Source organism: Lepidochelys kempii, chromosome 12 (assembly GCF_965140265.1).
Source record: "Lepidochelys kempii isolate rLepKem1 chromosome 12, rLepKem1.hap2, whole genome shotgun sequence".
Taxonomy (NCBI): Eukaryota; Metazoa; Chordata; order Testudines; family Cheloniidae; genus Lepidochelys; species Lepidochelys kempii.
This window is the reverse complement of record NC_133267.1, coordinates 20805927-20820776: the sequence shown is the minus strand read 5'-3', so window position 1 is coordinate 20820776 and position 14850 is coordinate 20805927. Positions and strand designations below refer to the sequence as shown.

General features: G+C 44.1%; 1 protein-coding gene across 5 annotated transcripts in view; it reads right to left on the bottom strand.

The window, feature by feature from the left end:
• URI1 (URI1 prefoldin like chaperone) overlaps window positions 1-11280 on the bottom strand; it is a 61747-nt gene extending 50467 nt beyond the window's left edge. For 2 of the 5 annotated variants that reach the window (XM_073307796.1, XM_073307797.1), the window contains exon 1: window positions 10889-11279. In XM_073307796.1, the coding sequence (XP_073163897.1) occupies window positions 10889-10960 (72 nt within the window). In that variant the 5' untranslated portion in view covers window positions 10961-11279. Of the gene's footprint in view, window positions 1-265; window positions 1637-10888 lie in introns of those variants that run through there. The other 3 variants (XM_073307798.1, XM_073307799.1, XM_073307800.1) reach the window with 3 other exon arrangements.
• Window positions 11281-14850: the final 3570 nt, after the last annotated feature.

Sequence of the window (14850 nt, the reverse complement as noted above, 5' to 3'; positions counted from 1 at the left end):
GATATAAAGCACTGTATAAGTGCTAAGTAGCATTATTTACCACTTGAAAAGTAATCTGAATATGATCAGATATGTAAGCAATTTGTGTACATGCTGTAATAAAATAATTTGAGACAGTTTAATCTTGAATTAGTCTGACTTTAAACATTTTCTTTCAGTCACATTACTTAAGGAAAACAGAGTATAGAATACTTTTTCTGAAAGTGAAAGGAAGTAATGAGGTGTTAAAGTAATAGTCTAATAAATCTAAAAACAATGTTTTTACCTTTAGGAAACTGGTCTTGCCATTTGGGATTTTGCAAAGTACTCTGTCTTGACCTTGGTTCTGTGGTTCATGCCCTCCCATGAGCAGATTACCATAATCAAACTGTATAATGTTCTTTGCAATACAGTTCAATGTTTATTAGGGTCCTGGATAAAATCAACCTCATTTTTACTACTGCCCTCATTAGGATGATTCCAATTTTTCAGAATTTAGTTGTTTAACTTTGAGTATGTGAATATTGACTTCAATGGGACTACTCATGTGAGTTAAGTTATCCACATGTGTGATTGTTTCCAGGATCAAGACCCGTTGTGCCAGGTAGCCCATTTGTGATATTCTTTGATACACCACATAGCAAAAAAGACATGGTAAAACTGAATTTATTGATGAAGTTGTAACTAATTTAGAATATGACTTTATATTATACAGTAATAAAATAGCTAGGTAGCCAAACATTTAAGTAGTTTCTTGGTAAAGTCAGGACGTAACAAGTCATATGCAACATAAACATGTAAAATGAAATTTCACATCTTCCTTTGGAAACCACAAGTTTCTAGTCTAAAACATAGCAAACACTGATGGAGAAAGATATAATTAAGATTTGCAAAATGGTTTCCCCTTCAGTCCCATTTTCGATCATGTTTACCTTTTCAAAAATATTTCCATTTTTGACATTTCCAAAAACTAAATGGCACAAAATGAAATAAAATTATTAAAGCTCTTCAGTCAGTTGGTACATTTTTTTGATTTAATGGAAAGCCAAAAAGCATTGTTGAAATGTAACATTCATTGCTTAAATCAAGGTATTGATTAAATATTACATTTCAAAATTATTAATATAGTCTCCGTCCAAAGGTGATTTTTCTTGGCTGGGAGGTGAGATGAGATGGGATGGGATGTAGTAGGGTAGGGATAATTGGAGGAAATTATGATTTTGGCAAGCATAAAAAATAATTCTTAGTTATGTCCACAGCAAAAAAAGTGAAAAACTAAACCTTTACATGTCAACTGTCCTGAAAGGGTACAGGTTTTGTGAAGTCTGAGAAAATGAATTCAAAATTAATAATTACTGGGGGTATGAATCACTTCAATAACTTCTAAGTTGTTAGCAGAACCCAAAGAAGTCCTCCTTCTTCATGACTTTGCCCTGGTCTATACACGGGGGCGTGGGGGGAGGGAATGGGGGGTCACTCTAATAGCTGAAGTCGACATACCACGGTAAGTTGATCTAAGTATCTCCACCGCGGTGAGTCGACTGCTGCTGCTCCCCCGTCGACTCTGCCTGCGCCTCTCGCGGCGCTAGAGTACAGGAGTCGATGGAACAGCGCTCGGGGATCGATTTATCACGTCTAGACTAGATGCGATAAATCGATCCCCGCTGGATCGATCGCTGCCCACCGATATGGCGGGTAGCGAAGACATACCTTTTATCTAGGGAGCAGGAGAAATCACACACTATCTACTCAGTCTGACAGGTACAAGGGGCTGCCATTCTTTTGCTGGGCCAATTAACTTGAGCGAAAACTTCAAAAAAAAACAACTTCAAAAGTACCTAGCACAAGTGTAGATAAGGGAAAAAATCATGAATCTCACAATTCTATTCTCACTCTGAGGATGTAGAGGTTTCTGCTAGTGCATCCATTTGCAACATTGAGGCTTTAAGTTAAGATGTAATGAGGGATGATGACTAAGGCTATGATTATTTCACAGAAGCCACGGAATCCGTGACCTCCAGAGACCTCTGTAAAATTTTCTCACCCTGGGCTGGAGCTGTCAGCAGGCAGCCCCACAGCTCTTAGCAGCTCCCAGTCCCTGCAGTGGCCCAGCTGTGGAGAGCGGCAAGGGGACCCCATATCCCCCAGACACTGTGGGTGCTGGACTCTCCTCCCACCCCATTTTGTCAGGGATATTTTTAGTAAAAATCACGGACAGGTCACGGGCTTCCCTGAATTTGTATTGCCTGTGACCTGTCCATGATTTTTACTAAAAATATCCGTGACAAAATCTGAGCCTTAATGATGACACAGGTAGAGGGGTTATGGAAGGCAAGAAGAACAAGAGAGTAAGGGGTACAGAATTAAGATTATGCAGTTGCTGAGGAAGATGATGCCCGTATCTCTCATGAGGGGTAAAGGTTTTGTTATTTGTTTCACTGTAATTCTGAGGGGACATTTAGGATTTATATCCCTCATAGAAGAAACAAATGTGTAAACATCTAAGACATCCTGCACAAACTCTGTTGTATCGGGAGGTCTGTTGGGAGAGGTGGAGAACTCCTTATTGGCTACTTGAGCTAGTCTTTAAAGGGAGTACAACTAGTGCTTTAAAGGGAACCTGCTGGGCTGGCTAGGGCACTTACTGTTTCATAGCAACCAACTCCATCTCAGCGGCCTGTAGGAGGGCTGCTGGTTTCCTATAGGAGCAGAACCCAGCTAGGCTACCATCTGAACAGGAAAGTGCTCCTTGGAGGCGGCCTGGGGGTCCTCCATGGAGATAAAGGACCCAAAGGGTCGTCTGTCTGAGTGGCTGTTGTTATGTGAGGAAAGGAGAGGCTGGGCTTACTAGTATGTTGGATGGACTGCTTTTAAGAAACAAACAAACACTATACGGACTACCCCAACTACTAGCAGAGAAAAGGGTGGTATAATCTCTTTCCATCTGTGGCATAACATTCAGGAAGTACTGAGTGCACATCTACCAAGTCCTGTGAGTCCCTACACTATGAACAGTCATCCAGATTTTCAGGGGGCGGAATAACAGATACTGAGTCAATGGGGTCTTCAAAATCACATAAATAAGAAATTCCACATAACCTGAATAAATGTAACCTCTTCTATACATTAAAATAACACTTGCTGTATTAATTAAAATGTGATAGATACTGTAACTCAGCAGAAACAGGTTTCAGAGTAACAGCCGTGTTAGTCTGTATTCGCAAAAAGAAAAGGAGTACTTGTGGCACCTTAGAGACTAACCAATTTATTTGAGCATAAGCTTTCGTGAGCTACAGCTCACTTCATCGGATGCATACTGTGGAAACTGCAGAAGACACTATATACACAGAGACCATGAAACAATACCTCCTCCCACCCCACTCTCCTGCTGGTAATAGCTTATCTAAAGTGATCACTCTCCTTACAATGTGTATGATAATCAAGGTGGGCCATTTCCAGCACAAATCCAGGTTTTCTCACCCCCCCGCCCCCTTTTTCAAGAAAACTCACTCTCCTGCTGGTAATAGCTTATCCATCACTTTGGATAAGCTATTACCAGCAGGAGAGTGAGTTTGTGTGTGTGACTTTTGAGAAAAAGGGGGGGGGGTGAGAAAACCTGGATTTGTGCTGGAAATGGCCCACCTTGATTATCATACACATTGTAAAGAGAGTGGTCACTTTGGATGAGCTATTACCAGCAGGAGAGTGAGTTTGTGGGGGGGGGGGGGGGGGGAGGGTGAGAAAACCTGGATTTGTGCTGGAAATGGCCCAACTTGATTATCATACACATTGTAAGGAGAGTGATCACTTTAGATAAGCTATTACCAGCAGGAGAGTGGGGTGGGAGGAGGTATTGTTTCATGGTCTCTGTGTATATAGTGTCTTCTGCAGTTTCCACAGTATGCATCCGATGAAGTGAGCTGTAGCTCACGAAAGCTTATGCTCAAATAAATTGGTTAGTCTCTAAGGTGCCACAAGTACTCCTTTTCTTTCAGCAGAAACAAACACAGAAATTACTCAAACATCAGAAGTTACTGTAGTGGGCTGTGAAACTGGTAAGATTTTGATGCAGGGCTCTGGTCACTCCATCTGTTGACATAGTCTGACTTTCAGACTGAAGTGCCTACACTGTAGTGACATTATGAATTTTGTGAAAGCAATCACACGTTACTTAATCAATCTACAATGGTGCATTGTAATATACAGGCAAAGTACTAAAGACTCTGTCCACACCAGGATAAAGTTAAACTGTTCACAAAACAGCTTAATTAGCACAGTTATACAATTTAACCTGTGTCAAATTAACATGTTTTCACAAGTCTCTTATAGCATCCATGCTAGCCCTCTGGAAACCAGTTCAGATGTGCTACACAACACACAAAATGATGCAACACATAGCATTTCCTTCTAACGGACAGAGCTTTGGGCTGAAATATGTGAGAGATTCCTTCCTCCATACTATATTTTGTTATAAAAATTGTTTAAATGTTCACGTCCTCAAATAAAGAGTGATTATTATTTAACCTTTTTAAGCATCTGCTAGAATCAGGGTTAAAATCTGATACTATACAATCAGCAGACATTTAATTCATATTAACAATGGGATAAATTCCTTTGGAATGTGGGCAAATCTCATGGCTCAATATAGTTATCAATTATTGACCAAAACAAGGTAAGACAGGTGACCAGTTAATGCTAGAAGATAAAGCAGGCTTTATAGCTGATAGCTTCAGCCAACTACTGAATGTGCCCTTTTCCTTCTGAACAGCGCTTGGGAAAGCAAGGGTGGAATCAGGAAATACAGAAAAGCATCTGACAGGGTGGACTGTGCCTAAATAGAGATTCTGAAGTGGTATTTGGGTGGAGAATTTTTTTAAAAAAGGATTAAATCACATAACGCTTCGGAAGCTAGGCTAACTATAATGGGCATTACACAGAAAGTTATGCTTCAAAGCGGATGCTAACAGAATTGGTTTCTCACTAGTGAGCTTTGTTGAGATATGAGCACCATTGAACAATAGGGCTGAAAGAGTCCAATGTGCTTAAAAGTACTGCACTGCAATCCACACTGAATAAATCAAATTGTTATGAAGATAATGAGCATCTATATATTAAGAGAATCAGTCACCCCATCTGAAACCATCAATATTATAAATATTCTGATTATGTTGATAGTTACTACCATTTTAATGGGGCAACAAGGTAAGTGACTCCATCTTTTAATGAATCACAACAATGTACTTGTCATGTACTTTACAGTGGTAGTAGCTACTATTATTTTGGCATACTGTTCTCTCTCTTTATCACAAACAGTTTGTATAATAAATATATAGTTATTTGTGTGATTACTTTCTAATATGAAAGCAGATATTTGCCATCAGGGCGTGTAAAATCTACATGCCCCAAACAAGGAGGAAGCTTGCCCTCAAAAGCAAGAGGATCTAAAATCTGCTGAAATTGTTGATGGAGGTCTTCATTTAAAAAAAATACTTCTAGAACTTATGGCGGTAAAGATAAGCTTGAAACATGAAATATGTATAAAATAATGCAGTGTCATTTTCTTGAGTCTGCAGGCACCTATAGTGCCGCCGCTGTTGCAGTGTCAGAGGGCTATTCTACACTAAAGCTGTAAGTTGACCTAAGTTACACTACTTCAGTTGCATAACTGAAGTTGATGCAACTTGGGTCAACTTACAGCACGTCTACACTGCGCTATGTAGACGGTAGATACTCTCCCACTGACTTACCTTCCGCCTCACAGGGAGGTGGAGTACAGACATCAACGGGACAGCACTCTGCCATCAACGTAGCTTGCCTTCACCAGACCAACAGCAGTGCTGATTTAACCGGAAGTATAGACAAGTCCAGAGTGAAAGGCATAAGATTCTGCTCAGTTACACTGTTATTCTTCAGAACTGTGGGAACAGTTCTGAAATCATCGAGAATCTTATCAATTTTGTACTGCAGATGCTGCTTGAAAAAGACTTGAACAGCAGCAGAGACAGTTACTGGAATTATTCATATAGGTAGAGGACAAAACAAAAGCAGAGGTTGCAGCTAAGAGGCAGAGGACACAAGCTATTTATACCTCTCTCAATTGTTTTCTTCAACTGTTGAAAAACTGTACATGTGGACAAAACCTTATACATAGCATTTGGAGTTAAAGATATCACCCTACACCAGGGGTGGGCAAACTTTTTGGCCCAAGGGCCACATTGGCATTGCGAAACTGTGTGGATCGCTGGGTAGGGAAGCCTGTGCCGCCCCAAACAGCCTGGCCCCTGCCCCCTTCCACTGCCCACCCCCCTCAGAACCCTTGACCCATCCAGCCCCCCGTCCCCGTCCCCATGCCCTGACCACTCCTCCCAGGACCCCTGCCCTAACCACCCCCATCCCCATCCAACCTCCCCCTGCTCCCTGTCCCCTGACTGCCCCGACAGCACCCCCCAGGACTTCCACGCCTATCCAACCCCCCCCAGGTCCCCGTCACCTGACTGCTCCCCAGGACCCTCTGCCCCTTATCCAACACACACACCCCTGCTTCCTGCTCACTTACCATGCTGCTCAGAGCAGCAGGAGCTTACTGCCTGGCCAGAGCCAACCCGCTACCCGGCAGGAGTCGTGGACCAGAGTGCTGCGGGTGCAGCGTGCTGAGGCTGTGGGGGAGGGTACAGCGGGGGAGAGGCCCAGGGCTAGTCTTCCTGGCCGGGAGCTCAGGGGCCAGGCAGGACGGTCCTGCAGGCCATAGTTTGCCCACCTCTGCCCTACATGAATTAAATTCATAAGTAATCTGTCAGGGACATGTAACATACACTGACCAGTAAGTTACAATAACCGGTGCCCTAAAATCTCATGATACTTAGATGACATGGTGAATTGCAGGAGAGTCACTTTCCCTTCCTACTCTTCCTAAACCAGGAAGAAAAAACAGACATGAATCAGTGAAATATGAAAATCTTTAAAATATATTCCTACTAAAACCACCACGCTGCCAGACCTCAATGGAATTCATTAGATTACCCAAGACTGCATTTGCACTCAACATGTCCCTCATGGGTCTAAATAGTTCTCTAAACATCTCCCATTTTGTAACACATAACTTGTTCAATTATTCAACAATTTAGCTGTCTGCAGAGTGACAAACAGTACAGAACATTCATCTACCTCTTATCTGTTAGTAACCAAGGATCCATTAGTCACTGAGAATCACATTTATATATAAACTATTAAATTTAAATTCAGGCTCTATAGCAGGGGTTCTCAAACTTCATTGCACTGACAACAAAAATTACTACACGACCTCAGGAGCGGGGACTGAGCCCACTCAAGCCCCACCGTCTTGGGCAGGTCGGCAAAAGCTGAAGCCCGAGCCTCACCACCCAGGGCTTCCGCCCCAGGCAGGAAGCATGTATGTAACCTGAACCCCACCACCCAGAACTGATGACCTTGTGCTTTGGCCCTGGTTGGTAGGGCTTGGGCCCTGAGCCCCAGCAAGTCTAAACCAGCCCTGGCGATCCCATTAAAATGGGCTTGCGCCTCATTTTGCTGTCCAAACCCACAGTTTAAGAACCACTGCTCTAGAGCATGAGATTCTGCCTCTTTAAATATCTATATTGTACTTCCTACACCTACAAACAGTGGGCTTAACATAATATTTCCAGCTAACAGATACTGTACTTTCAAGCAATCAGTGATAAATGTGCTATATTTTTTTACACTAACATTCAAAACTTTAAGCAGACATGATGCTTTCAGTGATAGTCTTTATCATGAAAATTACTAGATATTCTTCTATAATTTATCCCGAAGATACACATTCTAAGACATGTTTTTCTACCAAGTACGTTTAGTAGATGTCCTGAAAATTGCTTTTAAAGGTTTGGTCTGATTATCACTACAAACTAACAAGATGAAAACTGTCCAACAGGCAAGTGGCTATTCTAACCAAGAATTAAAATCATTCGCCAACAGAGTTCCTAAACTGGGATGTGGCAGCCCCAAACAGACATCAGTGGGTCATGTTTATATGTGGGTCTGACGTTTATATACAGGAGGGAGGGCCTATGTAGATGAAAGGCGACTCCTGTTACTGAAAAGATTGAGAACTACTTACTACATTTTAAAAGCCAAAACTCATGCCTAAATCAGTAAAAGAATGCAACACGTATCCACTTTAGCAGAGCAATATGCATGCTAAAAATCAATCATGATTCAAATAAAAATATTTCTAGGTCAGCAGGTAATTAATAGTGTATTTCATTATTTCAAAGCCTAGAGGAAAAAAGGACACAATATGGTATAAGTTTCAGTCTAGTGGGAGTAAAGCTAAAGAATTTATTTTTATTCAACCAAGTTTCAGTCCTAAAGGGAGCATATTGTCACCTGGATAAACAGTGGTGTGTGTGTGCATTTCTGTAAATCTAAGCACATCAGAATGAGAGTCAGAGCTGGGTGAAAATAAAAATACATCAATTAAATTATTTTTCGAAGTGTGAAATTTTCAAGTTATTTGACAAATATTTGACCACTTCTTTTGAGACTATATTAAGAAAATGTTGTAGGGTATTAGAACACAGGTTGTGAAAGACATTTATATGACTACTAGATTAGCAAAAGCACTGTGCAAAATTTTATAGCAATCATATCTAATTTCAAGCTTGCCTCCAAGTGGAGTTTGCTCAAATTTATGAAATCTATGACTATCTGAAAAGGAAGGTGATGGTATAAATGAAATGGTCTCCTCAACCTTAAAATATAATATTTTCAGAACCAAAAACACTATTGTAATGCGATTATATACAGCTTCCAATTCTCTATTTCACAGAGGAAGAGCCCACTACAGCTTCATCCTGACACTCCACTGTAACTAAGATATTTAGCTCCTCAGGATAATTTCATAATGAAGCTGAAGGGTTCAAATATTTTTAGCCAATCTGCAGAAATTATGTAAAGTTTCCTTATGATAAAATACAATTTTGGTACAGCAGCCTAACAGTCTTAATTAATGGCCTCTTGGGTCTCTTTTCCACTGGAGCAGATCTGTTTGAGAACAGTCTTAAACTTGCTTACTGAAGGGCCTTGCCATGAACTGGGAATAATTCTACATGCTCCTGACAGACATGCACTTACACTCCATGACCAATTGACACTAAAGCATCACAGAAGCATAATTCTCCATCACAGTCAACTAGCCTGGAAAGTAACTGGACTGTGGAGAGAGAGAACAGTTTACTCTCATCTGATGTTCTTATAAGAAGAGACCATTCAGAGTATCCCACCAGATTATCCTAATTTTCATCCATGTTAACAACCCATCAGTTTAGGTAGATCTTTAGGTAATGATGTGGGTCTTTTTCTCCAAAGCCAGACATCTTGTTTATACACAATATTCCAGAAGATGCTCATGGTCTGTATCATGTATGCATTACTTAGGCTCCCTACCCTCAAAAAAGTGATGTTGGTGGAAGCACCATACAGTAAAGGAACTACTAAGAGTTTTCTTTTATACCTAGGGAGCTACTTTTAAGATGCATACAAAATTTTTAACCTTATGAAGAGACCAAGAGGACAACTGAAAAGGTATTTAGATTATTGGCATGAAATACTCATGATGATGTGTGCTAAATATGGCTCTGATCATGCAATTAATTTCATATAGGTAGACACCTGCACCTATGCAGACCTAATTGCAGGATAGGGGCCTATCACCCCAAAAATCACATCAATCACCTAGTAAGTGGATATGACTAATCTTAAGAAGGAGAGATCTCCAGTTTTGCACTAAGCCCATATACAGCACGGAGTAAGAGAAGACATTCAGTATTCTAAGGCAGGAAACTTTGTAAAAAAGACATTTGATAGTCTGGCTATTTTAAATACAGCTCTAAAGTAATCAATCTTCAAAAGAAGGTTCATGACTGATTAGACCCTAATGCCCTACCTATGGAAGTTAGTTCACATGGGCAGAAGCCCACAGGAAGCTCCACTGACTTCAGTAAGGCTCTGTGTGGACCAACTTGCAGACCTAAAAGCATAATCACCTTTCCTATTAAAAAAAGATTAAGCATCTGAGAGAATAATAATTTGAAAAACTGGAACTACTATGCACGTACAGTTACACCCTTACATAAAACCTTAAAACGATGTTTGTTACACATTAAAGCAAGTATTTACACAACAGATTGCAATGACCCCTAGGGAGCCCACATGGGGCATCAGTAAACATATGGGTATCTTCCAACTTTTCTTAAAAGGTATTCTTTGAATTTAAAAGAAAGGAAACACAAAAATGGCATTGGAGTAACATGGCTGCGACACAAGGCCAAAAGCCAGGACGCTAACCTTAGGGCTGACGGATCATCTTTAACTTGGACTATTGGATTTCAACACTTTAGGCAGAGCTAGGACACTGACACGGTTTATTTCAGCCCCACTCCAGAAGCTGGGTCAGGGTCCACTTTTGAAGCAGCCCTGAGTTAAAAGCACCCACAGGCCTCTACCCTGGGGGACAGAACCGGCTTTGTGGGGGGGGGGGGGTCACACCCTTTTTACCCCAAGCCCTGGTGTTGTTGGGGGGCCGATGACGCCAGTGGCACTACGGGGGGTGGGTGCGCACCCTGGGGGCTGGGCTCCGGCCTGAGGCGACTCCGGACGCTCAGCTGGCAGCCCCGCGCCAGCGCCGCGGTGCCGGACCCGCCGGGGCGAGGCGCTCCCCGCACACGTTCTCTCTCGAGTGCGGTGGAAGCGACAACAACCGTTACAGGCCCAACGCTGCCATGGCCCCGCGGCCTGGGCCTCCTCCCCCGGGCCCCTGCCCCGCTTCCCCCCAGCCGGGCCCGGCGCTCCGGGCACCCTTCCGGGCCTCGCTGCGGAGCGGCCCAGGCCCCCGGCGCTGCTGCTCGGCCTTTACCTTTCCCTGCTCCTCCCGCAGGCGGCCCACCTGCGCGGCGCTGAGCGGCGAGGCTGTGCCGGGGGCCTGCATGGCCCGGGCGGGGGCAGGGGCTGGCGGGGGCGCGGGCCGGGCCGCTCTCCTCAGCAAGGCGAATGAGTCCTATAGAAATGTTTGTGCAGCGTGAAGCGCCGGCTCCGGAGCCGCATCCACGCGGGGACCGCCGCCGCCGCCTGGGCCCGGGGAGCCGCTGCCGGGGGAAGCATCTCACACTCGCATTCTGGGCCGCGCCACCGCCTGCGCCCGGGACCAGCTGCGCCGAGGGGCCGGAGAGCACGAGCAGCTTGAGCCCAGCCGCTGCCGCGCCGCCTCCTCCTCCCGCCCGCCCGGCTGCCTGCTGCACTCTGGGTAGGCAGCCACAGCGCCCGCCGGAGGCACCGCGGCGAGCGAGCGGAAAGGCGGGTGCTCCCCACCCCCTGCGCTTCGCCGGGGGAACCAAACGCGATCCCAGCTCCCAAAGCCGTCGTGCCCCTGGACCCCATCGCCAGTCCACCACACAGCCCCTGCTCCCTGGACCCCATCGCCAGGGGACCACTCAGCCCCTGGACCCCATCGCCAGGCCACCACACAGCCCCTTCCCCCTGCACCCCATTGCCGTGGGGCCACTCAGCCCCTGGACCCCATCGCCAGGGGACCACTCAGCCCCTGGACCCCATTGCCGTGGGGCCACTCAGCCCCTGGACCCCTTCGCCATGGGACCCCTCAGCCCCTGGACCCCATCGCCAGGCCACCACACAGCCCCTGCCCCCTGTATCCCATTGTTATGGGACCGCTCAGCCCCTGGACCCCATCGCCAGGGAACCACACAGCCCCTGCCCCCTGGACCTCATCGCCAGGGCACCATGCAGTCCTTGTCCCCTGGACTCCATCGCCAGGGGACCACACAGCTCCTGGACCCCATCACCGGGGACCACACAGCACGCAGTCCCTCGATCCCAGCTCCCAAAGCACGCAGCACCCTGGATCCCATCGCCAGAGGACCACACAGCACCCAGTTCCTCATTCCCAGCTCCCAAGCACCCAGCCCCTGGATCCCATCGCCATGGGATCACACAGCACCCAGTCCCTCGATCCCAGCTCCCAAAGCACACAGCCTCTGGATCCGATCACACAGCCCTTGGATGATATTGCCGTGGGACCACATAGCACCCAGTCACTCAATGCCAAAGCATCCACCCCTGGATCCCATTGTCATGGGACCAAACAGCCCCTGGATCCCATCGCCGGGGACCACACAGCTTCTTCCCCCTGGATCCCAGCTCCCAAAGCACCCAGCCCCTGGATCCAATCACCAGGGGATCACACACAACCCAATCCCTGGATCCCACCTCCCAAAGCATACAGCTCTTGGATCCCATCGCCATGGGATCAACACAGCACACAGCCATTGGAATCCATAGCCACTTGATCCATCCATAGATCACAAAGCATAGAGCCACTTGAACCAAGCTCCCAAAGCTCAAAGCCACTGGATCCAAACTCCCAAAGCATGTAGCCAATTAATCCCATTGCCATCAGATCACAAAACAGATCTATTGGATCCCAAGCCATCAGATCACAACTCACATGGACACTAGATCATATAGCCATGGGACCATAAAGCATTGAGACACTGGATCCAATTGCCATTACAGCACAGAGCCACAATCCCAGAGCTCTCAGATCACAAATTCCAGATCCACTGGATTCCCTAACCATCAGATCACAAAGCACAGACCAATTGGATTCAATACTCAGATTCAAAATGCCTCACTGTATTTCAGGCCCATTAGTTGTCAGAATACAGAACCATCAGACCCCCCTGCCTTTGAGAGCCATCAGATTCCAAGTCTCAGACCCCAAAGCACAGAATCACTCGATCCTATACCTGCTGTATCCCAAATTACAGATCCATTAGATACCAGAACACAGACCCAATAGGGTTAAATTACAACCTGTAAGATTATAAATCACAAACCCACTTGATCCTACACTGACAACAGCCCAAATAATGACTATACTGGGTTCAAGGCCTACTGGATTCTACATCAGAAACTTGCTTTGTGGAAATAGACAAATGAGGGCTTGCAAGGGCTTTAGCCCCCTCTCCCCACCAAAAAAACGTAGGGATTTCATTAATAAAGGAAACACTGAGTTGGGAACAGCAGTTCATTTATCTCACTTTGTTAAAAATGAATAAATTTAGTCAGTTCAAAACTATTCACTGAAGCAATATTCAACAGCTATTACTTTATTATTTTTTAGCCTGCCTGCTGCCGCACCTAAAAAAAGTTGTCTACACCACTACACTGGATTCATAACAGATATTCTAGTAATAACTGCAAAGAGTCCTGTGGCACCTTATAGACTAACAGACGTATTGGAGCATCAGCTTTCGTGGGTGAAAACCCACTTCGTCGGATGCACCCATGAAAGCTTATGCTCCAATACGTCTCTTAGTCTATAAGGTTCCAAAGGACCCTTTGCCATTTTTACAGATCCAGACTAACACGGCTACCCTTCTGATACGTTCTAGTAATAGAAAAACAAGAATCTAGTTTTATTAATTTCAGATCCACAATATCCTGGAATAGTGCAAATTGGGAAAATCCCTTATACTACACCATAGATTAATTAGATCCTAGATCATAGACTCATTAGATCAGTTATTCTCCATGTTTTTCATTCTGCAGTTCACTTATTAAGCAAAATATCCATTAATGGGCCCAATTCTTTCTAACACCCAAATCTACACATTGGTTCTTAAACATTGCATTGTACAGACCACAGGAAGGGCTCTTGCAGATTATAGTTTGAGAAACACTGCATTATATTCTTCACTCCAGTCCCCTAAAGAACCCCTACAGGTTTCTTTAGTTTCTTATCCCCCTCTCTCTTTCTCTCTCTCTCTATATATATATCATGCACAGACAGTTGCACATACAACTTTTGCACTTAATTATTGCAAAAGACAAAATAGCGTGGGTCTGAAGAGACTTGAGTGATTTTGATATAATAATACTATCTTCTGTGTATATATTGTAATGTATGTTTTATCCTATATGTGCTCAGTGCTTTACATCAGGTATATCGTGCTCAACAACAACAACAAAATTAGAATTCCCACCCTAAAGAGTTCACAATTGCAAGGCAAAATCTTGGCCCCATGGAATTCATTGGGAGTTTTGCCACTGACGTGAATGGGGCCCAAATTTCATCCTCCTTGAATTAAAAAAAAAAAAAAAAAATGTTGTATGGCTCTCAAAGCAGCACAACACATTTTACAAATCAACTGGGATCATTTACTCCACCACTGAACCAGTCACCCGTTGCTAACAGGATGGGGTGGCAGTTCAGCAGCACACAATATCACTACACAGCAGCTGAAGAAGCATGTAACCATTTATCTGAAATGGAATTTGGCCAGAACACTGGGATTAACCCCCACCCTTATTTTTATTGTAATCTCACGTTCTGTGCTATACACGCTCCATAGCTTGGGGACTCAATAACATAGCTACATGATCTTTCAATTTTCATGCTTGGGATGGTCTTAAGTTAGACTATTAATGTATTTTTAACATTTTTAAAATTCATTTTCCTTGCTATTCTGTTTTACTAACGTGCACATTTTGTAGTTCATCTTGGAGCCAATACAGCTCTTTTATTTATTTTTACATGGTTTAGCTTTTCCAAGCATTCTGTAGTGTATTTGTTCCATATTATGTATCCTACAGTGTTTCATTCACCATTATTTAAAATTAGTAAATTATTTAGTAAGATTTTTTAAAATAGACATCCATAGTATATCAATAAGACTAAAAGCCATGGCTTCATTTGCAAGGATAAAATCACGAGGGCTATCCTATACTTGTTCTGGGAACCAGTGAGTAAAAGGGCATGATAGTCATTATTTTACAAGCAGATGACAAAGGGCTTTCATC